The sequence below is a fragment of the Channa argus genome, chromosome 20, assembly GCF_033026475.1.
Source record: "Channa argus isolate prfri chromosome 20, Channa argus male v1.0, whole genome shotgun sequence".
Lineage (NCBI taxonomy): Eukaryota > Metazoa > Chordata > Actinopteri > Anabantiformes > Channidae > Channa > Channa argus.
In genome coordinates this window covers 10,762,020-10,789,862 of record NC_090216.1, presented here as the reverse complement: position 1 = coordinate 10,789,862, position 27,843 = coordinate 10,762,020, and the positions used below count along the sequence as shown (strand labels likewise).

Here is a 27,843-nt window from a genome sequence, read left to right as displayed (position 1 = left end):
TGACACTGTTGCTGGACATTTGTTTTCAGGTGAACCAGAATGGACATTTAACATTTGATGGTCCATGGAGCAGCTACATACCTCAGAGGTTCCCAATATATGGATCCAGGGACATCATAGCTTCATTTTGGACAGATTTGGACAACAGAGGAAATGGTCAGGTCTTCTATAACCAATATACCAGCGGCAGTGTCGTCAAACAAGCTACACAGGACATTAATGCCTATTTCCCAAGATTGAACTTTAATTGCACCTGGGTCTTTGTTGCCACATGGTATGAGGTGGCCTACTATCCAACCACTGGAACAGTAAGTCATCTTGTTCTTAATGGTTAAACAACCCAACAAATTCACACATTCCACATTATGATATACTATAAACCTTTTTCCACAGCGTACAACCGTGCAAGCTGTCTTGATCTCTGGAAGCCAGTACTCATTTGTGTTGATGAACTATGGTATAATAGCAGCTACAGTTCATAGTGTACAGGTCAGAACCTCCTAAGTTATGTGTACAGTGTACATACAGTGATTGCAGTATGTTCTGCTAATGGTACATGTTTTTTTTGTTTTTTCAAAAATATGTGTTTGCTGTGTATCCCAGAAAATATATAGTCGAATATATCCCCCGTATTTACATGTTCTCTATTTTTCAGGCAGGATATGACACAGTCAACTCTACTAACTATTTCAGTATCCCTGGATCATTCTCTAATAATGCATCCGGCAGTAACTCAAATTTCCGCCTGAGCAGTAACATCAATGTTCCTGGCCGCTGGGCCTTCCAGGTAGACCGTGCACTGAGAGGGTGCACTTTCAAAGGTATACCACAGTATACAGACAGTGGCAGGTTGAACTTTGTACTTTGTCTTTTGCGTACAAACATTAAGGAACATAGAACCTAATCATAATCCATCCAATACCAAAGGTGTTATGTTCTATGGTGTTTAACGTTTCCATGTGTCTTAAGTCTTCAGTGTACAGGAAAAAAAAAAAAAGGATTAGCCTGGCCCTTCCAATATGTGTGGAGGACTATATACAAATCCATCCAATACAAAATTTGATTAGAAATACTTTAAATGTTTATCAGAAGACTAACACAAAACTAAAATCAGGTGGCAAAAATGCCAATGGGATGAATATATGATGTATTTATTACTTAATCTTTGATTTGGTATTGGTATTTGTGAATGCTGTATGTTGATTTTTCTTTAGATGATATATTCTTTCAATTATTTCTAAGGTGCACCTGTGCAACGAGGTGATTCATTCTGGAGCGACAGCACCTGTGCACAGAAGTGCACTTGCACCTCTACAGGCCTGCAGTGTGTCAGCCAACCCTGCTCCTTTTCCCAAGTCTGCCAGCAGAGTGCCTTCCAGTTTTCCTGCCAGTCGGTGCAGAGACGTTCCTGCACAATAAGTGGTGATCCACATTACTGTAGCTTTGATGGGACCTGGTTTGACTTTCAGGGTACCTGCACTTACGTTCTCTCTGAGCAATGTCACAATGGGCTGCCGTACTACAGAGTCGAGGGCAGCAACGAGCACCGGGGCAGCACTTATGTCTCATGGATGAGACTGATCAAAGTCTCTGTCTATAATGAAACTATTGAGCTTGTCAAAGGACATCGTGGTGAAGCTAAGGTTGGTGATTTTGACTTTGTTCATACAAAAACATTTTCTGTTTTAAATGAGACCACTTGTGTTTTGCTGTGCTTGACATCCTTTCTGATATTCTTACAGGTTAATGGAATCTTTGCAGCCACTCCGTTCTACCTTAGGAATGGCTCTGTCCAAGTTTATGAGTCAGGATTCTCTGTCACTGTCAGTACTGACTTTGGCTTGGAGGTATCCTATGACACAGATCATTATGTCATAATCAGCCTGCCCTACACTTACCAGAATGCAACATGTGGCCTGTGTGGAAACTTCAACAATGACCCCAGAGATGACTTTCAAACTCGCCAAGGCCAGGTTGTGAGCTCTGCTGTGATTTTTGCCAACAGCTGGCAAGCATCAGGGAGCAATGAGACTAGATGTGAGCCACAGTGTGCAGGTCTGGACTGTGCTCCCTGCAGTGAGGCTAAGAAAACTTTGTACAGAACTGCTGATCAGTGTGGCATCCTTCTGAACAGTTCTGGACCATTTGCTTCTTGCCATCAACGACTTCCTCCACAGACCTTTGCAGAGAATTGTGTGTATGATCTCTGTGTAGGAGGAGGGTACCAGCCCATTCTGTGCCAAGCCCTAAATGTGTACGCAAGTCAGTGTCAACAGAATGGGATCCAACTGTCAAGTTGGAGGACACCAGGCTTGTGTGGTATGTCTGTCCGTTATTTAAGATTATTCCGAATATTAAGTGGAGAAAATGTCCATGATGTTAAAATCAATGTTGTCCTTTTGTCCAGAAATCCCCTGCCCTTCCAACAGCCACTTTGAGTCTCAAGGCACAGGATGTCCATCTACCTGTGTCAATCCCAATTCAACCGTCAACTGTCCTCTCCCTCCCCAGGAGAGCTGCATCTGCAATTCTGGCTACATCCTCAGTGCTGGGGTCTGTGTCCCCCATGCAGAATGTGGCTGCAGCTTTGAGGGTCGATACTACCGTTCCGGAGAAACTGTAATACTAGACGAGGACTGTGGGAGGAACTGTAGCTGCAGTTATGGCTCCATGACATGTCAGTCACACCACTGTGGCCAATTTGAGTCATGCAGTGTGGAGGGAGGATCAAGAAGATGCAAACCTAAAAACTATGCAACATGCTGGAAAGAGGGCCCAACATCATATCATACATTTGATGGACTGACATATGATTATCCTGGGGCGTGTCGATTGACTCTTGCCACAGTAACTGATATGTCAAGACACCCCCAATTTGTAGTGACATTAGAAAAAATACCCACAGGCCAGCAGGGCTTCACTTGGGTGGTAAAGTTTGAATCAGAAGGTTCACAGGTGTCCATTGAGATAGCTAATGCCAGCAAAGTACAGGTAAGTAATTTGGCTGAGTGTGCCAAAGTACTTTTTCTCACTTGACGTCAAGGGTATGAATGTGAATATTATAAATTGTATAAAAGTATAAAATTTAAAACTCTTGCTTTAAATGCTCCTTCAGGTTGATGGTCAGATGATTCGACTACCTTTCAGCTCAGCCTCTAGTCAAATCCAAATCTTCTACAGCAACATACACAGTGTCACTCTTCACACCGCCTTTGGTGTAACAGTGCAGACAGTTTGGCCAAGCTCTGTGCGTGTCACTGCACCTGGTGTCTACAATAATTCACTGGGTGGAATCTGTGGGAACTACAATGGTCGTCCAAGTGATGACTTCCAGACACCAAATGGCACCCTGGTCAACAGCTCTCAGGTCTTTGGAGACAGCTGGAGAAATGGCTCTCTAGCTCCACAGTGTGTGGAGAGTAGAAGTTACAATTCTACAACAAATACTACTGAGTACTGTGGTATACTGGAGTTGTCACAAGGGCCTTTTGCAAAGTGTTGGGAAACAGTGGACAGATGGGAGCATGTTCGTATCTGTGACAACACCGTGAAGTCCTCTAATAATCCAGCTGTGGAGCTTTGCGACGTCCTGCAGGACATTGCTTTTATGTGCCAAAACAAAGGACTTGTTTTAGGGTCCTGGAGGAATGTAACTGGCTGTGGTGAGCAATTTTAAAAGTAAAAATAAAATGTTGTATTAATTTGGGATGAGAAACATTTCACCTTTCCCAAATGTAGCTGTCCTTACTGGGTCACCACTTGTCTCACACCGACCAAAGAAATGTAGAATGTTTCTTTGAGATTATTCCATTTATTTAAAACTAACAAGATCAATGCTTATGCATCCGAAAAGAGAAAGGAGAGATCAATTAGGTCTAAATATAAAAAAATATATATAACTCATGGTGCAGTTTTTACTGTTTGGGTCACTATTTTTTGTGTTGTACCCAAAATGTTTACGAAGACAGATTCTAACTAATCCTTTTGTTTTTTACTTTAGAATTGACCTGCCCTCTAAACAGCCATTATGAAACCTGTGGAACTTCTTGTCCTTCAACCTGCCCTGGCCTCTCTTTCCCTTTCTCCTGTGATACTGTGTGCCAGGAGGGTTGCCAGTGCAATGAGGGTTTTGTCCTCAATGGCAACCAGTGTGTGCCACCAACATCCTGTGGATGCTATCACCAAGGCCGTTATCATCAGGGGGGTGAACGGTTCTGGGATGGTGAGCAGTGTGAGAGCTTGTGTACCTGTAATGGCACAACCGGATCAGTCCGCTGTATCCCCAGCTCCTGTGGTCAACAGGAAACCTGCCGTGTAGTTGGGGGTGAGTTTGGCTGCCATCCTAATCCTCATGGCACCTGCTCTGCCTCTGGAGACCCTCACTACATTACATTTGATCGCAAGGCCTATGACTTCCAGGGAACCTGCCGCTATGTTTTGACGACCCCTTGTAACACCACTGATGATCTCCACCAATTTTCAGTGGAAGCCAAGAATGAGCCATTGAGTGGCTTGCGAGTTTCAATCCCAACTGAAGTTTTTGTTAATGTGTGGGGTTATCAAGTGCATATTTCAAGGCAAAGATATGGTGTGGTTCAAGTAAGTTATTAAAGTAATTTCTGACATCTTTATTGAACTGATAGCAATATTTCTTTATCTTAGAGAATAATATAGGAAAAAATATATTAGAAAAACAATATTTCTGCAGGTACTGCACATGTGCGCTTTCTTTCCAATTGCTTTTGCAGGTGAATGGAGTGACTAGAAATTTGCCTATTGTCCTCAATGGAAGTCATGTGTCTATTTATGCAAGTGGACGTCGTGTATTTGTCAATGCTGATTTTGGCTTGAGCGTCACCTATGATGGATCTAGTACAGTGTTTGTCTCTGTACCTGCAAATTACAGGTACCTGCCATTAATAAAGCCTAAAACCAGGACAAATTATTTACACCACTTAATAACCACCTATTTCGAATGTATCACACTGAATGTATTTAATCCTTGTTTTCAACAGAGGAAGGACATGTGGACTTTGTGGAAACTTTAATGGAAATCCAAATGATGATTTTCACACTCCTTCTGGAGCGATAGTCACCTCTCTTGATGAATTTGGAACTTCTTGGAAGGTGGCAGGAAACTACACCTGCAGTGATGGGTGTGGTTCTTCTTGCCCACAATGTACCAATGATCAACCTGCTAGAGCTCAGTGTGAGGTGATTCAAGCCGCTGATGGCCCCTTCAGCTTCTGCCATGAGGTGGTTGACCCAGCACCGTATTTCAATGATTGTGTCTTTGATGTATGTGTTTCGGGAAACGAGGCCCAAGATCTTCTGTGCAGGGCTATTCAATCATATGCTAGTGCCTGTCAGTCAGCTAATGTTCGTATCTACCCTTGGAGGCAAAACACAACTTGCAGTGAGTAAACCAATCAATTTATTGTTTAGTCAAGGATAAAGGACACATATGATAGGATACATATCTTAAATATAATAAATTAGTGAACCGAATATTCTTCAGCTGCATCCAATACCTTCTATCTTTTTTCTCATGTCATTAGGACTTGACTGTCCAGTCAACAGCCATTATGAGCTGTGTGGTACCGACTGTGGCCACACCTGTGCTAGCAGCACTGACGCCACCTGTGAGCATGTTTGCTCAGAGGGATGTTTCTGTAATGAAGGTTTCTTCAGGAGTGGGATGAGATGTGTACCTGTGGAAGACTGTGGCTGCCAGTATGATGGCTTCTATTACAATGTAAGTCACAACTCCAAATTTTCTCTGACAATGTTTCTATCACAGTAGCCACTAAAGCAAATATTCCTCTCTTTGTGTGAATGGGGAGTGTCATTTGCATTTGTAAATGTAAAATGTCGTTTTGGGAAAAGTGGTGTGTTGAACCCCAGAATGCCAGGAGACAAGCTGATGAGAGATTTTTTTATGGCAGGCATCACATAATCAATCATCTCTTACGTACTGTGTAATTGTTCCACTTTTTTATTGTACAGGCTGGTGAGTCCTTCTGGATAGAGGGCTGTTCCCAGCAATGTAAATGCCATGCTCCCAATGATCTGCGCTGCTCTGCTGCATCATGCACTCCTGCACAACAGTGCACCATCAGAAATGGCCAGCTGGGCTGTTTTGATTCAATGTCTACTTGCACTGTGTGGGGGGACCCACACTACATTACCTTTGATGGAGCGCTGGCTCATTTCCAGGGCACATGCTCTTACATCATCACTGAGAGTGTGAGCCACGGCACCAATGATACCTGGTTTCAGGTAGCAGCCACCAATAATCACCGTGACAACAACCTTGTCTCCTTTGTGTCAGCAGTGGATATATACCTCTCAAATCAAAAAGAGAGTGAACACATCAGGATTGGGCTCAATAAAAGAGTAAAGGTGAATTCTCTATTTCTTGATCTCTTTTGATGTAAGAGTACCAACCCAGACCTTTCTGCCAAAACCTTCTCTGTCTCTCTATATCTCTCATCCCTTCAGGTAAACGGAAGTGAGGTGTCTCTCCCCACCACTACAGGATCCTTAGCGAAAGTAGTGAGGAATGAAAACTACATTGTTGTTGAAAGCAATGGACTGATAGTCCAGTTTGATGGGACGAGTACTTTACTGGTCAGAGTGGCAGAGAATCATCAAAACAGAGTCACTGGGATGTGTGGTAATTTCAATGGTGATCCTGCTGATGATAAGGCCTTGCCCAATGGCACACTGGTACAAAATGACAATGATTTTGGAAACAGCTGGAAGGCACCCACAAGCCAACAGGGGTAACCAGAGCACACACACATTATAAATGTCTTCATTAATGTAGGTAGAAGTAGAAAATTCTAATTTTACAATTGTAGTTATTTCAAGCCTATGAAATTGGAGTTTCAAGAACCTGACAGACAGACAGACACTGAGATACATTTACACTGTTGTAAATATGCAGTACTGTTTTTTGTGGTAAAATATCCTGTTAAAAAATAAAGTAAATAAAAAGAAGTGAAAAAATGTAACTCTCAATGTATTTTGCAGATGTGCATCCATTAATGCAGATGGCGTGAGAAACTGTACCTTCAGGGACAAATACTCTGAACTGTGTCGTGTTATCACCAACACGAGTGGCCCGTTCAGCGTATGTCACCCGCACTCTGACCCTCAGCCATTTTACCATTCCTGCATCTACGATCTCTGCCTCTATGCTCCAGCCAACAGCATTCTATGTTCTGCTGTCTCAGCCTATGAGAAAACCTGCTCTGTTTTGGGGTTGAATATCCTCAGCTGGCAGTCTGGTTTGCATTGTGGTATGTTTGTCAATACATATTTTTATACAACATTCCTAATCATAAATGATTTTAACAATAGTAAAAGGTACATGAAATTCAGAATATTGTATTAAGATTGCTTTTTTAACAGCATGCACTTGAGCTGGCATGGATTTCACCTGAGGACCGATATTATCCCATTGTGATCTGCCATAGCTTATTGTGAAGGCAGTGCCCCCATATATGTTCAGTGGGGTTGGCAGTCAGGACTTCAAGGAGTTCTTGAAATATTTGGGATGTGATTGAGGGTGATCATTTTACTCCACTATGAATCTGTTTTAAGCTTGTCCCACATGTACAAAACTCTCTTTTGATGGTAATCAGATCATTTCCAGGTTTACATGATAATATCTCAGATAGTTGATGTGTTCTAGTGTAGACTTTTGGACCCCCTAAATGAGGTGCTGATACACAGGAGGACAAATGAGAGAAGCTGCCCCCCTAATATTCATTGGAGCACACGTTAACATACAGTATATTCAATTTACGCATTATTCACTAGTTTTTTTTTGTCATTTTTTTTTTTTGGTCCCATTCTTTCCCCACTCTGTTGTAGCTGAAAGAGACCCCTGTGAACAGCTCAACTGCACAGAGTATGAATGGTGTGGTGAGAAAGATGGTCTCTACAGTTGCTTCCCTGATCAGCAACAACCACAACTCAGAAATGAGAGCTACGGTATGTGCTGCTTCTGTCTTAAGTTGAGTACGTATTGCCTATTGAGTCCAATTAAATTGTTAATGTATATGCTAAAGGTTTAGTAGCAAAAGTATAACCAACAGAAATGTAAATAAAATGTATAAAATTAATTGTGTTTTGTCCACAATTATTGGCAGTGGTCCATGCAGTTAGTATAATACCTTGATGTATTGTATAATAAACAAAAACAAACCTAGCATCATCACATAAGTAACATAAAACAGTGGTTCTCTAAGCAACCTCACATAATTCAATAATTCATGAAAGAGGCATAAAAGAATTGTTTGGTGTCTTCTTTAAAGGACCACTCTACCCAATATTTGGAATTAGAAGCCCTCAGTCTGGTGATCGAAGTTCTCCTGGGATCCCACTGGAGCAACCGTTTTTTTATTTTGGACGGCTATATAACAAGACTTATGTATGTATTTATCCTAAACCTTTACACTTACTGTGTAGTGCACATAAGGTGAAAAATAATATTTCAGTACACTTTTAGGTTTCATCAGGTATTGCGTTCATTTGTATTTGGGGTGCAAATTTTGACAATGTAGTAAAAATGTGTTTCAGTTTGCATGTTTGTAAATGGGGCAATATTAGAATATACAGGGTTTTATTTTTCACTGTGATCCAAACATTTGTTTTCAGGTCAACCATAATGGACATTTAACATTTGATAGTCCATGGGAAAGCTACATACCTCAGAGGTTTCCAATCTATGGGTTCAGGGACATCATAGCTCCATTCTGGACAAATTTGAACAACAGTCAGAATGGTCAGATCTACTACAATCAATACACCAGTGGCAGTGTCCTTCAACAAGCAACACAGGACATTAATAAGTATTTTTCAATTTTAAACTTCAATGCCAAGTGGGTCTTTGTTGCAACATGGTATGAGGTGGCCTACTACCCAAACACAGAAACGGTAAGTATTCTTGTTGCATGTGGTAAAATAGGCAACAAAAATGCACGTCACGTTATGATGTACTATGAAAATTCTTTCCAGCGTACAACGGTGCAGGCTGTCTTGATTTCTGGAGGTTTCTACTCATTTGTGTTGCTGAACTACGGATTAATAGCACCTACAAGTTACAATGTACAGGTCAGAAGAACCCAAATTATGTGTGATAAATTGAGAAATACAATATGAATGTATAAGAAGACATAACTAGTTTTTATTTAGGATTTCACTCCTTTTCACATGTTCTCTATTTTCAGGCAGGATATGACACAATCAACTCCACTGACTATTTCATTATCCCAGGATCCTTCTCCATCAATGCTTCAGGCAGCAACTCAAATTTCCACCTGAGCAGCAATGTCAATGTACCTGGTCGCTGGGCCTTCCAGGTAGACCATGTATCAGGCAGCTGCATTTTCAAAGGTAAGACCTTTAGGAAACCCTGATCACTTTTTGTAGTATACGCTTTATGCAAGACATTTCATGTTTTTCAGTGTAATGCCATAAAAGTAACATATAATTTTTTGAAAATTGGTTCTTGCATCTGTATATTCATATCTACACAGCTGAATCGCCTTTTCTCTGTAATGCATTCAAGGTGCACCTGTGCAACGAGGTGATTCATTCTGGAGCGACAGCACCTGTGCACAGAAGTGCACTTGCACCTCTACAGGCCTGCAGTGTGTCAGCCAACCCTGCTCCTTTTCCCAAGTCTGCCAGCAGAGTGCCTTCCAGTTTTCCTGCCAGTCGGTGCAGAGACGTTCCTGCACAATAAGTGGTGATCCACATTACTGTAGCTTTGATGGGACCTGGTTTGACTTTCAGGGTACCTGCACTTACGTTCTCTCTGAGCAATGTCACAATGGGCTGCCGTACTACAGAGTCGAGGGCAGCAACGAGCACCGGGGCAGCACTTATGTCTCATGGATGAGACTGATCAAAGTCTCTGTCTATAATGAAACTATTGAGCTTGTCAAAGGACATCGTGGTGAAGCTAAGGTTGGTGATTTTGACTTTGTTCATACAAAAACATTTTCTGTTTTAAATGAGACCACTTGTGTTTTGCTGTGCTTGACATCCTTTCTGGTATTCTTACAGGTTAATGGAATCTTTGCAGCCACTCCGTTCTACCTCAGGAATGGCTCTGTCCAAGTTTATGAGTCAGGATTCTCTGTCACTGTCAGTACTGACTTTGGCTTGGAGGTATCCTATGACACAGATCATTATGTCATAATCAGCCTGCCCTACACTTACCAGAATGCAACATGTGGCCTGTGTGGAAACTTCAACAATGACCCCAGAGATGACTTTCAAACTCGCCAAGGCCAGGTTGTGAGCTCTGCTGTGATTTTTGCCAACAGCTGGCAAGCATCAGGGAGCAATGAGACTAGATGTGAGCCACAGTGTGCAGGTCTGGACTGTGCTCCCTGCAGTGAGGCTAAGAAAACTTTGTACAGAACTGCTGATCAGTGTGGCATCCTTCTGAACAGTTCTGGACCATTTGCTTCTTGCCATCAACGACTTCCTCCACAGACCTTTGCAGAGAATTGTGTGTATGATCTCTGTGTAGGAGGAGGGTACCAGCCCATTCTGTGCCAAGCCCTAAATGTGTACGCAAGTCAGTGTCAACAGAATGGGATCCAACTGTCAAGTTGGAGGACACCAGGCTTGTGTGGTATGTCTGTCCGTTATTTAAGATTATTCCGAATATTAAGTGGAGAAAATGTCCATGATGTTAAAATCAATGTTGTCCTTTTGTCCAGAAATCCCCTGCCCTTCCAACAGCCACTTTGAGTCTCAAGGCACAGGATGTCCATCTACCTGTGTCAATCCCAATTCAACCGTCAACTGTCCTCTCCCTCCCCAGGAGAGCTGCATCTGCAATTCTGGCTACATCCTCAGTGCTGGGGTCTGTGTCCCCCATGCAGAATGTGGCTGCAGCTTTGAGGGTCGATACTACCGTTCCGGAGAAACTGTAATACTAGACGAGGACTGTGGGAGGAACTGTAGCTGCAGTTATGGCTCCATGACATGTCAGTCACACCACTGTGGCCAATTTGAGTCATGCAGTGTGGAGGGAGGATCAAGAAGATGCAAACCTAAAAACTATGCAACATGCTGGAAAGAGGGCCCAACATCATATCATACATTTGATGGACTGACATATGATTATCCTGGGGCGTGTCGATTGACTCTTGCCACAGTAACTGATATGTCAAGACACCCCCAATTTGTAGTGACATTAGAAAAAATACCCACAGGCCAGCAGGGCTTCACTTGGGTGGTAAAGTTTGAATCAGAAGGTTCACAGGTGTCCATTGAGATAGCTAATGCCAGCAAAGTACAGGTAAGTAATTTGGCTGAGTGTGCCAAAGTACTTTTTCTCACTTGACGTCAAGGGTATGAATGTGAATATTATAAATTGTATAAAAGTATAAAATTTAAAACTCTTGCTTTAAATGCTCCTTCAGGTTGATGGTCAGATGATTCGACTACCTTTCAGCTCAGCCTCTAGTCAAATCCAAATCTTCTACAGCAACATACACAGTGTCACTCTTCACACCGCCTTTGGTGTAACAGTGCAGACAGTTTGGCCAAGCTCTGTGCGTGTCACTGCACCTGGTGTCTACAATAATTCACTGGGTGGAATCTGTGGGAACTACAATGGTCGTCCAAGTGATGACTTCCAGACACCAAATGGCACCCTGGTCAACAGCTCTCAGGTCTTTGGAGACAGCTGGAGAAATGGCTCTCTAGCTCCACAGTGTGTGGAGAGTAGAAGTTACAATTCTACAACAAATACTACTGAGTACTGTGGTATACTGGAGTTGTCACAAGGGCCTTTTGCAAAGTGTTGGGAAACAGTGGACAGATGGGAGCATGTTCGTATCTGTGACAACACCGTGAAGTCCTCTAATAATCCAGCTGTGGAGCTTTGCGACGTCCTGCAGGACATTGCTTTTATGTGCCAAAACAAAGGACTTGTTTTAGGGTCCTGGAGGAATGTAACTGGCTGTGGTGAGCAATTTTAAAAGTAAAAATAAAATGTTGTATTAATTTGGGATGAGAAACATTTCACCTTTCCCAAATGTAGCTGTCCTTACTGGGTCACCACTTGTCTCACACCGACCAAAGAAATGTAGAATGTTTCTTTGAGATTATTCCATTTATTTAAAACTAACAAGATCAATGCTTATGCATCCGAAAAGAGAAAGGAGAGATCAATTAGGTCTAAATATAAAAAAATATATATAACTCATGGTGCAGTTTTTACTGTTTGGGTCACTATTTTTTGTGTTGTACCCAAAATGTTTACGAAGACAGATTCTAACTAATCCTTTTGTTTTTTACTTTAGAATTGACCTGCCCTCTAAACAGCCATTATGAAACCTGTGGAACTTCTTGTCCTTCAACCTGCCCTAGCCTCTCTTTCCCTTTCTCCTGTGATACTGTGTGCCAGGAGGGTTGCCAGTGCAATGAGGGTTTTGTCCTCAATGGCAACCAGTGTGTGCCACCAACATCCTGTGGATGCTATCACCAAGGCCGTTATCATCAGGGGGGTGAACGGTTCTGGGATGGTGAGCAGTGTGAGAGCTTGTGTACCTGTAATGGCACAACCGGATCAGTCCGCTGTATCCCCAGCTCCTGTGGTCAACAGGAAACCTGCCGTGTAGTTGGGGGTGAGTTTGGCTGCCATCCTAATCCTCATGGCACCTGCTCTGCCTCTGGAGACCCTCACTACATTACATTTGATCGCAAGGCCTATGACTTCCAGGGAACCTGCCGCTATGTTTTGACGACCCCTTGTAACACCACTGATGATCTCCACCAATTTTCAGTGGAAGCCAAGAATGAGCCATTGAGTGGCTTGCGAGTTTCAATCCCAACTGAAGTTTTTGTTAATGTGTGGGGTTATCAAGTGCATATTTCAAGGCAAAGATATGGTGTGGTTCAAGTAAGTTATTAAAGTAATTTCTGACATCTTTATTGAACTGATAGCAATATTTCTTTATCTTAGAGAATAATATAGGAAAAAATATATTAGAAAAACAATATTTCTGCAGGTACTGCACATGTGCGCTTTCTTTCCAATTGCTTTTGCAGGTGAATGGAGTGACTAGAAATTTGCCTATTGTCCTCAATGGAAGTCATGTGTCTATTCATGCAAGTGGACGTCGTGTATTTGTCAATGCTGATTTTGGCTTGAGCGTCACCTATGATGGATCTAGTACAGTGTTTGTCTCTGTACCTGCAAATTACAGGTACCTGCCATTAATAAAGGCTAAAACCAGGACAAATTATTTACACCACTTAATAACCACCTATTTCGAATGTATCACACTGAATGTATTTAATCCTTGTTTTCAACAGAGGAAGGACATGTGGACTTTGTGGAAACTTTAATGGAAATCCAAATGATGATTTTCACACTCCTTCTGGAGCGATAGTCACCTCTCTTGATGAATTTGGAACTTCTTGGAAGGTGGCAGGAAACTACACCTGCAGTGATGGGTGTGGTTCTTCTTGCCCACAATGTACCAATGATCAACCTGCTAGAGCTCAGTGTGAGGTGATTCAAGCCGCTGATGGCCCCTTCAGCTTCTGCCATGAGGTGGTTGACCCAGCACCGTATTTCAATGATTGTGTCTTTGATGTATGTGTTTCGGGAAACGAGGCCCAAGATCTTCTGTGCAGGGCTATTCAATCATATGCTAGTGCCTGTCAGTCAGCTAATGTTCGTATCTACCCTTGGAGGCAAAACACAACTTGCAGTGAGTAAACCAATCAATTTATTGTTTAGTCAAGGATAAAGGACACATATGATAGGATACATATCTTAAATATAATAAATTAGTGAACCGAATATTCTTCAGCTGCATCCAATACCTTCTATCTTTTTTCTCATGTCATTAGGACTTGACTGTCCAGTCAACAGCCATTATGAGCTGTGTGGTACCGACTGTGGCCACACCTTTGCTAGCAGCACTGACGCCACCTGTGAGCATGTTTGCTCAGAGGGATGTTTCTGTAATGAAGGCTTCTTCAGGAGTGGGATGAGATGTGTACCTGTGGAAGACTGTGGCTGCCAGTATGATGGCTTCTATTACAATGTAAGTCACAACTCCAAATTTTCTCTCACAATGTTTCTATCACAGTAGCCACTAAAGCAAATATTCCTCTCTTTGTGTGAATGGGGAGTGTCATTTGCATTTGAATGCCAGGAGACAAGCTGATGAGAGATTTTTTTATGGCAGGCATCACATAATCAATCATCTCTTACGTACTGTGTAATTGTTCCACTTTTTTATTGTACAGGCTGGTGAGTCCTTCTGGATAGAGGGCTGTTCCCAGCAATGTAAATGCCATGCTCCCAATGATCTGCGCTGCTCTGCTGCATCATGCACTCCTACACAACAGTGCACCATCAGAAATGGCCAGCTGGCCTGTTTTGATTCAATGTCTACTTGCACTGTGTGGGGGGACCCACACTACATTACCTTTGATGGAGCGCTGGCTCATTTCCAGGGCACATGCTCTTACATCATCACTGAGAGTGTGAGCCACGGCACCAATGATACCTGGTTTCAGGTAGCAGCCACCAATAATCACCGTGACAACAACCTTGTCTCCTTTGTGTCAGCAGTGGATATATACCTCTCAAATCAAAAAGAGAGTGAACACATCAGGATTGGGCTCAATAAAAGAGTAAAGGTGAATTCTCAATTTCTTGATCTCTTTTGATGTAAGTTTACCAGCCCAGACCTTTCTGCCAAAACCTTCTCTGTCTCTCTCAATCTCTCATCCCTTCAGGTAAACGGAAGTGAGGTGTCTCTCCCCACCACTACAGGAACCTTAGCGAAAGTAGTGAGGAATGAAAACTACATTGTTGTTGAAAGCAATGGACTGATAGTCCAGTTTGATGGGACGAGTACTTTACTGGTCAGAGTGGCAGAGAATCATCAAAACAGAGTCACTGGGATGTGTGGTAATTTCAATGGTGATCCTGCTGATGATAAGGCCTTGCCCAATGGCACACTGGTACAAAATGACAATGATTTTGGAAACAGCTGGAAGGCACCCACAAGCCAACAGGGGTAACCAGAGCACACACACATTATAAATGTCTTAGGATTAATGTAGGTAGAAGTAGAAATTGCTAGTTTTACAATTGTAGTTATTTCAAGCCTATGAAATTGGAGTTTCAAGAACCTGACAGACAGACAGACACTGAGATACATCTACACTGTTGTAAATATGCAGTACTGTTTTTTGTGGTAAAATATCCTGTTAAAAAATAAAGTAAATAAAAAGAAGTGAAAAAATGTAACTCTCAATGTATTTTGCAGATGTGCATCCATTAATGCAGATGGCGTGAGAAACTGTACCTTCAGGGACAAATACTCTGAACTGTGTCGTGTTATCACCAACACGAGTGGCCCGTTCAGCGTATGTCACCCGCACTCTGACCCTCAGCCATTTTACCATTCCTGCATCTACGATCTCTGCCTCTATGCTCCAGCCAACAGCATTCTATGTTCTGCTGTCTCAGCCTATGAGAAAACCTGCTCTGTTTTGGGGTTGAATATCCTCAGCTGGCAGTCTGGTTTGCATTGTGGTATGTTTGTCAATACATATTTTTATACAACATTCCTAATCATAAATGATTTTAACAATAGTAAAAGGTACATGAAATTCAGAATATTGTATTAAGATTGCTTTTTTAACAGCATGCACTTGAGCTGGCATGGATTTCACCTGAGGACCGATATTATCCCATTGTGATCTGCCATAGCTTATTGTGAAGGCAGTGCCCCCATATATGTTCAGTGGGGTTGGCAGTCAGGACTTCAAGGAGTTCTTGAAATATTTGGGATGTGATTGAGGGTGATCATTTTACTCCACTATGAATCTGTTTTAAGCTTGTCCCACATGTACAAAACTCTCTTTTGATGGTAATCAGATCATTTCCAGGTTTACATGATAATATCTCAGATAGTTGATGTGTTCTAGTGTAGACTTTTGGACCCCCTAAATGAGGTGCTGATACACAGGAGGACAAATGAGAGAAGCTGCCCCCCTAATATTCATTGGAGCACACGTTAACATACAGTATATTCAATTTACGCATTATTCACTAGTTTTTTTTTGTCATTTTTTTTTTTTGGTCCCATTCTTTCCCCACTCTGTTGTAGCTGAAAGAGACCCCTGTGAACAGCTCAACTGCACAGAGTATGAATGGTGTGGTGAGAAAGATGGTCTCTACAGTTGCTTCCCTGATCAGCAACAACCACAACTCAGAAATGAGAGCTACGGTATGTGCTGCTTCTGTCTTAAGTTGAGTACGTATTGCCTATTGAGTCCAATTAAATTGTTAATGTATATGCTAAAGGTTTAGTAGCAAAAGTATAACAAACAGAAATGTAAATAAAATGTATAAAATTAATTGTGTTTTGTCCACAATTATTGGCAGTGGTCCATGCAGTTAGTATAATACCTTGATGTATTGTATAATAAACAAAAACAAACCTAGCATCATCACATAAGTAACATAAAACAGTGGTTCTCTAAGCAACCTCACATAATTCAATAATTCATGAAAGAGGCATAAAAGAATTGTTTGGTGTCTTCTTTAAAGGACCACTCTACCCAATATTTGGAATTAGAAGCCCTCAGTCTGGTGATCGAAGTTCTCCTGGGATCCCACTGGAGCAACCGTTTTTTTATTTTGGACGGCTATATAACAAGACTTATGTATGTATTTATCCTAAACCTTTACACTTACTGTGTAGTGCACATAAGGTGAAAAATAATATTTCAGTACACTTTTAGGTTTCATCAGGTATTGCGTTCATTTGTATTTGGGGTGCAAATTTTGACAATGTAGTAAAAATGTGTTTCAGTTTGCATGTTTGTAAATGGGGCAATATTAGAATATACAGGGTTTTATTTTTCACTGTGATCCAAACATTTGTTTTCAGGTCAACCATAATGGACATTTAACATTTGATAGTCCATGGGAAAGCTACATACCTCAGAGGTTTCCAATCTATGGGTTCAGGGACATCATAGCTCCATTCTGGACAAATTTGAACAACAGTCAGAATGGTCAGATCTACTACAATCAATACACCAGTGGCAGTGTCCTTCAACAAGCAACACAGGACATTAATAAGTATTTTTCAATTTTAAACTTCAATGCCAAGTGGGTCTTTGTTGCAACATGGTATGAGGTGGCCTACTACCCAAACACAGAAACGGTAAGTATTCTTGTTGCATGTGGTAAAATAGGCAACAAAAATGCACGTCACGTTATGATGTACTATGAAAATTCTTTCCAGCGTACAACGGTGCAGGCTGTCTTGATTTCTGGAGGTTTCTACTCATTTGTGTTGCTGAACTACGGATTAATAGCACCTACAAGTTACAATGTACAGGTCAGAAGAACCCAAATTATGTGTGATAAATTGAGAAATACAATATGAATGTATAAGAAGACATAACTAGTTTTTATTTAGGATTTCACTCCTTTTCACATGTTCTCTATTTTCAGGCAGGATATGACACAATCAACTCCACTGACTATTTCATTATCCCAGGATCCTTCTCCATCAATGCTTCAGGCAGCAACTCAAATTTCCACCTGAGCAGCAATGTCAATGTACCTGGTCGCTGGGCCTTCCAGGTAGACCATGTATCAGGCAGCTGCATTTTCAAAGGTAAGACCTTTAGGAAACCCTGATCACTTTTTGTAGTATACGCTTTATGCAAGACATTTCATGTTTTTCAGTGTAATGCCATAAAAGTAACATATAATTTTTTGAAAATTGGTTCTTGCATCTGTATATTCATATCTACACAGCTGAATCGCCTTTTCTCTGTAATGCATTCAAGGTGCACCTGTGCAACGAGGTGATTCATTCTGGAGCGACAGCACCTGTGCACAGAAGTGCACTTGCACCTCTACAGGCCTGCAGTGTGTCAGCCAACCCTGCTCCTTTTCCCAAGTCTGCCAGCAGAGTGCCTTCCAGTTTTCCTGCCAGTCGGTGCAGAGACGTTCCTGCACAATAAGTGGTGATCCACATTACTGTAGCTTTGATGGGACCTGGTTTGACTTTCAGGGTACCTGCACTTACGTTCTCTCTGAGCAATGTCACAATGGGCTGCCGTACTACAGAGTCGAGGGCAGCAACGAGCACCGGGGCAGCACTTATGTCTCATGGATGAGACTGATCAAAGTCTCTGTCTATAATGAAACTATTGAGCTTGTCAAAGGACATCGTGGTGAAGCTAAGGTTGGTGATTTTGACTTTGTTCATACAAAAACATTTTCTGTTTTAAATGAGACCACTTGTGTTTTGCTGTGCTTGACATCCTTTCTGGTATTCTTACAGGTTAATGGAATCTTTGCAGCCACTCCGTTCTACCTCAGGAATGGCTCTGTCCAAGTGTATGAGTCAGGATTCTCTGTCACTGTCAGTACTGACTTTGGCTTGGAGGTATCCTATGACACAGATCATTATGTCATAATCAGCCTGCCCTACACTTACCAGAATGCAACATGTGGCCTGTGTGGAAACTTCAACAATGACCCCAGAGATGACTTTCAAACTCGCCAAGGCCAGGTTGTGAGCTCTGCTGTGATTTTTGCCAACAGCTGGCAAGCATCAGGGAGCAATGAGACTAGATGTGAGCCACAGTGTGCAGGTCTGGACTGTGCTCCCTGCAGTGAGGCTAAGAAAACTTTGTACAGAACTGCTGATCAGTGTGGCATCCTTCTGAACAGTTCTGGACCATTTGCTTCTTGCCATCAACGACTTCCTCCACAGACCTTTGCAGAGAATTGTGTGTATGATCTCTGTGTAGGAGGAGGGTACCAGCCCATTCTGTGCCAAGCCCTAAATGTGTACGCAAGTCAGTGTCAACAGAATGGGATCCAACTGTCAAGTTGGAGGACACCAGGCTTGTGTGGTATGTCTGTCCGTTATTTAAGATTATTCCGAATATTAAGTGGAGAAAATGTCCATGATGTTAAAATCAATGTTGTCCTTTTGTCCAGAAATCCCCTGCCCTTCCAACAGCCACTTTGAGTCTCAAGGCACAGGATGTCCATCTACCTGTGTCAATCCCAATTCAACCGTCAACTGTCCTCTCCCTCCCCAGGAGAGCTGCATCTGCAATTCTGGCTACATCCTCAGTGCTGGGGTCTGTGTCCCCCATGCAGAATGTGGCTGCAGCTTTGAGGGTCGATACTACCGTTCCGGAGAAACTGTAATACTAGACGAGGACTGTGGGAGGAACTGTAGCTGCAGTTATGGCTCCATGACATGTCAGTCACACCACTGTGGCCAATTTGAGTCATGCAGTGTGGAGGGAGGATCAAGAAGATGCAAACCTAAAAACTATGCAACATGCTGGAAAGAGGGCCCAACATCATATCATACATTTGATGGACTGACATATGATTATCCTGGGGCGTGTCGATTGACTCTTGCCACAGTAACTGATATGTCAAGACACCCCCAATTTGTAGTGACATTAGAAAAAATACCCACAGGCCAGCAGGGCTTCACTTGGGTGGTAAAGTTTGAATCAGAAGGTTCACAGGTGTCCATTGAGATAGCTAATGCCAGCAAAGTACAGGTAAGTAATTTGGCTGAGTGTGCCAAAGTACTTTTTCTCACTTGACGTCAAGGGTATGAATGTGAATATTATAAATTGTTGTAAAGTATAAAATTTAAAACTCTTGCTTTAAATGCTCCTTCAGGTTGATGGTCAGATGATTCGACTACCTTTCAGCTCAGCCTCTAGTCAAATCCAAATCTTCTACAGCAACATACACAGTGTCACTCTTCACACCGCCTTTGGTGTAACAGTGCAGACAGTTTGGCCAAGCTCTGTGCGTGTCACTGCACCTGGTGTCTACAATAATTCACTGGGTGGAATCTGTGGGAACTACAATGGTCGTCCAAGTGATGACTTCCAGACACCAAATGGCACCCTGGTCAACAGCTCTCAGGTCTTTGGAGACAGCTGGAGAAATGGCTCTCTAGCTCCACAGTGTGTGGAGAGTAGAAGTTACAATTCTACAACAAATACTACTGAGTACTGTGGTATACTGGAGTTGTCACAAGGGCCTTTTGCAAAGTGTTGGGAAACAGTGGACAGATGGGAGCATGTTCGTATCTGTGACAACACCGTGAAGTCCTCTAATAATCCAGCTGTGGAGCTTTGCGACGTCCTGCGAGACATTGCTTTTATGTGCCAAAACAAAGGGCTTGTTTTAGGGTCCTGGAGGAATGTAACTGGCTGTGGTGAGCAATTTTAAAAGTAAAAATAAAATGTTGTATTAATTTGGGATGAGAAACATTTCACCTTTCCCAAATGTAGCTGTCCTTACTGGGTCACCACTTGTCTCACACCGACCAAACAAATGTAGAATGTTTCTTTGAGATTATTCCATTTATTTAAAACTAACAAAATCAATGCTTATGCATCCGAAAAGAGAAAGGAGAGATCAATTAGGTCTAAATATAAAAAATATATATAACTCATGGTGCAGTTTTTAATGTTTGGGTCACTTAGTATTTTTATTGTGTACCCAAAATGTTTACAAAAACAGATTCTTACTAATCCTTTTGTTTTTTACTTTAGAATTGACCTGCCCTCTAAACAGCCATTATGAAACCTGTGGAACTTCTTGTCCTTCAACCTGCCCTGGCTTCTCTTTCCCTTTCTCCTGTGATACTGTGTGCCAGGAGGGTTGCCAGTGCAATGAGGGTTTTGTCCTCAATGGCAACCAGTGTGTGCCACCAACATCCTGTGGATGCTATCGCCAAGGGCGTTATCATCAGGGGGGTGAACAGTTCTGGGATGGTGAGCAGTGTGAGAGCTTGTGCACCTGTAATGGCATAACTGGATCAGTCCACTGTATCCCCAGCTCCTGTGGTCCACAGGAAACCTGCCGTGTGGTTGGGGGCAAGTTTGGCTGCCATCCTAATCCTCATGGCACCTGCTCTGCCTCTGGAGACCCTCACTACATTACATTTGATCACAAGGCCTATGACTTCCAGGGATCTTGCCACTATGTTTTGGCAGCTGTTTGTAATGTCACTGATGGACTCCCCCAATTTTCAGTGGAATCCAAGAATGAGCCTTGGAATGGGTGGACAGTTTCAGTCACAGCTGAAGTCTTTGTGAATGTGGGGGGAAATCATGTGCGTGTATCCAGGGATAGCCACGGTGTGGTACAGGTGAGTTACAGAAATTCAGAACCATTGCAGACATTACCTATTGCAATTTTCGAATTATTTTAATAATGCAGGTAAAGGAGATTAGTATAAGTCAGTACATATTCTTCCAATCTTCTTCCTTTTTTTATGTTTAAGGTAAATGGAGTAACAAAAACCTTACCCATTCTTTTGAATGGAAATAGTTTAGCACTTTTTGCAAGTGGATCTCTCACAGTTGTCAATGCTGATTTTGGCCTGAGCGTCACATACGATGGATGGAGTACAGTGTCCATCTCTGTGCCTTCAAATTACAGGTATTTCACATTAACTATAGGCCATGCTTGAATGTACCATGTTCAGCGTTGATCTCTCAACCTATTTTGAGTTTGGCTTGCTTTAATATTGTTAATCATTGTCATTAATTCAGTGGAAAGACATGTGGGCTTTGTGGAAACTTTAATGGAAATCCAAATGATGACTTCCTCACACCTTCTGGAAGGATAGTCTCCACTCCAGATGAGTTTGGGACAGCTTGGAAAGTGGTAGGAAACTCCACCTGCAGTGATGGGTGTGGTTCTTCTTGCCCACAATGTACCAATGATCAACCTGCTAGAGCTCAGTGTGAAGTGATTCAAGCAGCTGATGGCCCCTTCAGCTTCTGCCATGAGATGGTTGACCCAGCACCGTATTTCAATGACTGTGTCTTTGATGTATGTGTGTCGGGAAATGGTGGGCAAGATCTTCTGTGCAGAACCATTCAAGCATATGCTAGTGCCTGTCTGTCAGCTAATGTCACAATCTACCCATGGAGACAGAACACAACTTGCAGTGAGTAAACCCGCGAAAACATCAATTGATACTTTGTTAGAAACTAAAAAAAACAATGTAATATGCATCTTATAAACTAGTCCCATGAACAGGTGTCTAGCCACAAGATCTTACAGTGGACTTTAGTGTTTAAAACCAACTAACAGTCAGCATTTGTGTCCTCATTTATTAAGCTCTCAACTGTCCAGTCAACAGCCATTATGAGCTGTGTGGTGCTGACTGTGGCCAAACCTGTGTTAGCAGCATTAATGCCACCTGTGGGAATGTTTGCTCAGAGGGATGTTTCTGTGACGAAGGCTTCTTCAGGAGTGGGATGAGATGTGTACCTGTGGAAGGCTGTGGCTGCCAGTATGATGGCTCCTATTACAATGTAAGACACCTATATAATCAGTAAGGTGCTAAAAAGTGATATTTTCCATATATCATGTTCTTTTTGCTTTCATATTAAAGCTTGGTGAGTCCTTCTGGACAGAGGGCTGCTCCCAGCAATGTAAATGCCATGCTCCCAATGATCTGCGCTGCTCTGCTGCATCATGCACTCCTGCACAACAGTGCACCATCAGAAATGGCCAGCTGGGCTGTTTTGATTCAATGTCTACTTGCACTGTGTGGGGGGACCCACACTACATTACCTTTGATGGAGCGCTGGCTCATTTCCAGGGCACATGCTCTTACATCATCACTGAGAGTGTGAGCCACGGCACCAATGATACCTGGTTTCAGGTAGCAGCCACCAATAATCACCGTGACAACAACCTTGTCTCCTTTGTGTCAGCGGTGGATATATACCTCTCAAATCAAAGAGAAAGTGAACACATCAGGATTGGGCTCAATAAAAGAGTAAAGGTGAATTCTCAATTTCTTGATCTCTTTTGATGTAAGTTTACCAGCCCAGACCTTTCTGCCAAAACCTTCTCTGTCTCTCTCAATCTCTCATCCCTTCAGGTAAACGGAAGTGAGGTGTCTCTCCCCACCACTACAGGAACCTTAGCGAAAGTAGTGAGGAATGAAAACTACATTGTTGTTGAAAGCAATGGACTGATAGTCCAGTTTGATGGGACGAGTACTTTACTGGTCAGAGTGGCAGAGAATCATCAAAACAGAGTCACTGGGATGTGTGGTAATTTCAATGGTGATCCTGCTGATGATAAGGCCTTGCCCAATGGCACACTGGTACAAAATGACAATGATTTTGGAAACAGCTGGAAGGCACCCACAAGCCAACAGGGGTAACCAGAGCACACACACATTATAAATGTCTTAGGATTAATGTAGGTAGAAGTAGAAATTGCTATTTTTACAATTGTAGTTATTTCAAGCCTATGAAATTGGAGTTTCAAGAACCTGACAGACAGACAGACACTGAGATACATCTACACTGTTGTAAATATGCAGTACTGTTTTTTGTGGTAAAATATCCTGTTAAAAAATAAAGTAAATAAAAAGAAGTGAAAAAATGTAACTCTCAATGTATTTTGCAGATGTGCATCCATTAATGCAGATGGCGTGAGAAACTGTACCTTCAGGGACAAATACTCTGAACTGTGTCGTGTTATCACCAACACGAGTGGCCCGTTCAGCGTATGTCACCCGCACTCTGACCCTCAGCCATTTTACCATTCCTGCATCTACGATCTCTGCCTCTATGCTCCAGCCAACAGCATTCTATGTTCTGCTGTCTCAGCCTATGAGAAAACCTGCTCTGTTTTGGGGTTGAATATCCTCAGCTGGCAGTCTGGTTTGCATTGTGGTATGTTTGTCAATACATATTTTTATACAACATTCCTAATCATAAATGATTTTAACAATAGTAAAAGGTACATGAAATTCAGAATATTGTATTAAGATTGCTTTTTTAACAGCATGCACTTGAGCTGGCATGGATTTCACCTGAGGACCGATATTATCCCATTGTGATCTGCCATAGCTTATTGTGAAGGCAGTGCCCCCATATATGTTCAGTGGGGTTGGCAGTCAGGACTTCAAGGAGTTCTTGAAATATTTGGGATGTGATTGAGGGTGATCATTTTACTCCACTATGAATCTGTTTTAAGCTTGTCCCACATGTACAAAACTCTCTTTTGATGGTAATCAGATCATTTCCAGGTTTACATGATAATATCTCAGATAGTTGATGTGTTCTAGTGTAGACTTTTGGACCCCCTAAATGAGGTGCTGATACACAGGAGGACAAATGAGAGAAGCTGCCCCCCTAATATTCATTGGAGCACACGTTAACATACAGTATATTCAATTTACGCATTATTCACTAGTTTTTTTTTGTCATTTTTTTTTTTTGGTCCCATTCTTTCCCCACTCTGTTGTAGCTGAAAGAGACCCCTGTGAACAGCTCAACTGCACAGAGTATGAATGGTGTGGTGAGAAAGATGGTCTCTACAGTTGCTTCCCTGATCAGCAACAACCACAACTCAGAAATGAGAGCTACGGTATGTGCTGCTTCTGTCTTAAGTTGAGTACGTATTGCCTATTGAGTCCAATTAAATTGTTAATGTATATGCTAAAGGTTTAGTAGCAAAAGTATAACCAACAGAAATGTAAATAAAATGTATAAAATTAATTGTGTTTTGTCCACAATTATTGGCAGTGGTCCATGCAGTTAGTATAATACCTTGATGTATTGTATAATAAACAAAAACAAACCTAGCATCATCACATAAGTAACATAAAACAGTGGTTCTCTAAGCAACCTCACATAATTCAATAATTCATGAAAGAGGCATAAAAGAATTGTTTGGTGTCTTCTTTAAAGGACCACTCTACCCAATATTTGGAATTAGAAGCCCTCAGTCTGGTGATCGAAGTTCTCCTGGGATCCCACTGGAGCAACCGTTTTTTTATTTTGGACGGCTATATAACAAGACTTATGTATGTATTTATCCTAAACCTTTACACTTACTGTGTAGTGCACATAAGGTGAAAAATAATATTTCAGTACACTTTTAGGTTTCATCAGGTATTGCGTTCATTTGTATTTGGGGTGCAAATTTTGACAATGTAGTAAAAATGTGTTTCAGTTTGCATGTTTGTAAATGGGGCAATATTAGAATATACAGGGTTTTATTTTTCACTGTGATCCAAACATTTGTTTTCAGGTCAACCATAATGGACATTTAACATTTGATAGTCCATGGGAAAGCTACATACCTCAGAGGTTTCCAATCTATGGGTTCAGGGACATCATAGCTCCATTCTGGACAAATTTGAACAACAGTCAGAATGGTCAGATCTACTACAATCAATACACCAGTGGCAGTGTCCTTCAACAAGCAACACAGGACATTAATAAGTATTTTTCAATTTTAAACTTCAATGCCAAGTGGGTCTTTGTTGCAACATGGTATGAGGTGGCCTACTACCCAAACACAGAAACGGTAAGTATTCTTGTTGCATGTGGTAAAATAGGCAACAAAAATGCACGTCACGTTATGATGTACTATGAAAATTCTTTCCAGCGTACAACGGTGCAGGCTGTCTTGATTTCTGGAGGTTTCTACTCATTTGTGTTGCTGAACTACGGATTAATAGCACCTACAAGTTACAATGTACAGGTCAGAAGAACCCAAATTATGTGTGATAAATTGAGAAATACAATATGAATGTATAAGAAGACATAACTAGTTTTTATTTAGGATTTCACTCCTTTTCACATGTTCTCTATTTTCAGGCAGGATATGACACAATCAACTCCACTGACTATTTCATTATCCCAGGATCCTTCTCCATCAATGCTTCAGGCAGCAACTCAAATTTCCACCTGAGCAGCAATGTCAATGTACCTGGTCGCTGGGCCTTCCAGGTAGACCATGTATCAGGCAGCTGCATTTTCAAAGGTAAGACCTTTAGGAAACCCTGATCACTTTTTGTAGTATACGCTTTATGCAAGACATTTCATGTTTTTCAGTGTAATGCCATAAAAGTAACATATAATTTTTTGAAAATTGGTTCTTGCATCTGTATATTCATATCTACACAGCTGAATCGCCTTTTCTCTGTAATGCATTCAAGGTGCACCTGTGCAACGAGGTGATTCATTCTGGAGCGACAGCACCTGTGCACAGAAGTGCACTTGCACCTCTACAGGCCTGCAGTGTGTCAGCCAACCCTGCTCCTTTTCCCAAGTCTGCCAGCAGAGTGCCTTCCAGTTTTCCTGCCAGTCGGTGCAGAGACGTTCCTGCACAATAAGTGGTGATCCACATTACTGTAGCTTTGATGGGACCTGGTTTGACTTTCAGGGTACCTGCACTTACGTTCTCTCTGAGCAATGTCACAATGGGCTGCCGTACTACAGAGTCGAGGGCAGCAACGAGCACCGGGGCAGCACTTATGTCTCATGGATGAGACTGATCAAAGTCTCTGTCTATAATGAAACTATTGAGCTTGTCAAAGGACATCGTGGTGAAGCTAAGGTTGGTGATTTTGACTTTGTTCATACAAAAACATTTTCTGTTTTAAATGAGACCACTTGTGTTTTGCTGTGCTTGACATCCTTTCTGGTATTCTTACAGGTTAATGGAATCTTTGCAGCCACTCCGTTCTACCTCAGGAATGGCTCTGTCCAAGTTTATGAGTCAGGATTCTCTGTCACTGTCAGTACTGACTTTGGCTTGGAGGTATCCTATGACACAGATCATTATGTCATAATCAGCCTGCCCTACACTTACCAGAATGCAACATGTGGCCTGTGTGGAAACTTCAACAATGACCCCAGAGATGACTTTCAAACTCGCCAAGGCCAGGTTGTGAGCTCTGCTGTGATTTTTGCCAACAGCTGGCAAGCATCAGGGAGCAATGAGACTAGATGTGAGCCACAGTGTGCAGGTCTGGACTGTGCTCCCTGCAGTGAGGCTAAGAAAACTTTGTACAGAACTGCTGATCAGTGTGGCATCCTTCTGAACAGTTCTGGACCATTTGCTTCTTGCCATCAACGACTTCCTCCACAGACCTTTGCAGAGAATTGTGTGTATGATCTCTGTGTAGGAGGAGGGTACCAGCCCATTCTGTGCCAAGCCCTAAATGTGTACGCAAGTCAGTGTCAACAGAATGGGATCCAACTGTCAAGTTGGAGGACACCAGGCTTGTGTGGTATGTCTGTCTGTTATTTAAGATTATTCCGAATATTAAGTGGAGAAAATGTCCATGATGTTAAAATCAATGTTGTCCTTTTGTCCAGAAATCCCCTGCCCTTCCAACAGCCACTTTGAGTCTCAAGGCACAGGATGTCCATCTACCTGTGTCAATCCCAATTCAACCGTCAACTGTCCTCTCCCTCCCCAGGAGAGCTGCATCTGCAATTCTGGCTACATCCTCAGTGCTGGGGTCTGTGTCCCCCATGCAGAATGTGGCTGCAGCTTTGAGGGTCGATACTACCGTTCCGGAGAAACTGTAATACTAGACGAGGACTGTGGGAGGAACTGTAGCTGCAGTTATGGCGTCATGACATGTCAGTCCTATAGCTGTACCCCACTTGAATCATGCAGTGTAGAGCAGGGAGAAAAAGGATGCAGACCTAACAGCTATGCAACATGTTTAATAAGGGGCTCAGGGTCATATCATACATTTGACGGACTGACATACACGTATCCTGGGGCATGTCGATTGACTCTTACCAAAGTGATGGGATTGTCAACACCCCCGCACTTTATGGTTTCAGCAGAAAAATTACCAAAAGGCCAACAGGGTTTTGCCAGGGTGCTAAAGTTTGAAGCAGAGGGAACACATGTGTCAATTGAGATGACAGGTAGCAGCACAGTCCAGGTATGTGTCTACTCTATAATCATTAATA

General features: G+C 42.2%; 2 protein-coding genes across 2 annotated transcripts in view; both read left to right on the top strand.

Moving 5' to 3' along the window:
- The first annotated feature begins 204 nt into the window (after positions 1-204).
- On the top strand, positions 205-5,702 carry LOC137106087 (alpha-tectorin-like). Its single transcript, XM_067489100.1, has 12 exons — positions 205-308; positions 394-489; positions 656-821; positions 1,243-1,643; positions 1,743-2,262; positions 2,408-2,677; positions 2,906-2,991; positions 3,116-3,367; positions 4,105-4,599; positions 4,749-4,906; positions 5,016-5,298; positions 5,559-5,702. The coding sequence occupies exons 2-12, from the start codon at positions 448-450 to the stop codon at positions 5,700-5,702; spliced, it is 2,817 nt and encodes a 938-aa protein (XP_067345201.1). The 5' UTR covers positions 205-308; positions 394-447.
- A 625-nt stretch (positions 5,703-6,327) lies between these two features.
- LOC137106123 (IgGFc-binding protein-like) overlaps positions 6,328-27,843 on the top strand; it is a 30,278-nt gene continuing 8,762 nt past the window's right edge. Inside the window, 44 exon segments of the mRNA XM_067489151.1 lie at positions 6,328-6,402; positions 6,502-6,689; positions 6,692-6,785; positions 7,036-7,304; positions 7,882-8,001; positions 8,325-8,440; positions 8,668-8,946; positions 9,028-9,123; positions 9,240-9,405; positions 9,581-9,981; positions 10,081-10,657; positions 10,746-11,329; positions 11,454-12,000; positions 12,339-12,937; positions 13,087-13,244; positions 13,354-13,754; positions 13,897-14,093; positions 14,299-14,694; positions 14,794-15,077; positions 15,330-15,598; positions 16,176-16,295; positions 16,619-16,734; positions 16,962-17,240; positions 17,322-17,417; positions 17,534-17,699; positions 17,875-18,275; positions 18,375-18,951; positions 19,040-19,623; positions 19,748-20,294; positions 20,635-21,233; positions 21,369-21,526; positions 21,640-22,040; positions 22,214-22,410; positions 22,491-22,886; positions 22,986-23,269; positions 23,522-23,790; positions 24,368-24,487; positions 24,811-24,926; positions 25,154-25,432; positions 25,514-25,609; positions 25,726-25,891; positions 26,067-26,467; positions 26,567-27,143; positions 27,232-27,815. Coding sequence (XP_067345252.1) covers positions 6,611-6,689; positions 6,692-6,785; positions 7,036-7,304; positions 7,882-8,001; positions 8,325-8,440; positions 8,668-8,946; positions 9,028-9,123; positions 9,240-9,405; positions 9,581-9,981; positions 10,081-10,657; positions 10,746-11,329; positions 11,454-12,000; positions 12,339-12,937; positions 13,087-13,244; positions 13,354-13,754; positions 13,897-14,093; positions 14,299-14,694; positions 14,794-15,077; positions 15,330-15,598; positions 16,176-16,295; positions 16,619-16,734; positions 16,962-17,240; positions 17,322-17,417; positions 17,534-17,699; positions 17,875-18,275; positions 18,375-18,951; positions 19,040-19,623; positions 19,748-20,294; positions 20,635-21,233; positions 21,369-21,526; positions 21,640-22,040; positions 22,214-22,410; positions 22,491-22,886; positions 22,986-23,269; positions 23,522-23,790; positions 24,368-24,487; positions 24,811-24,926; positions 25,154-25,432; positions 25,514-25,609; positions 25,726-25,891; positions 26,067-26,467; positions 26,567-27,143; positions 27,232-27,815 — 13,161 coding nt within the window. The 5' untranslated portion in view covers positions 6,328-6,402; positions 6,502-6,610.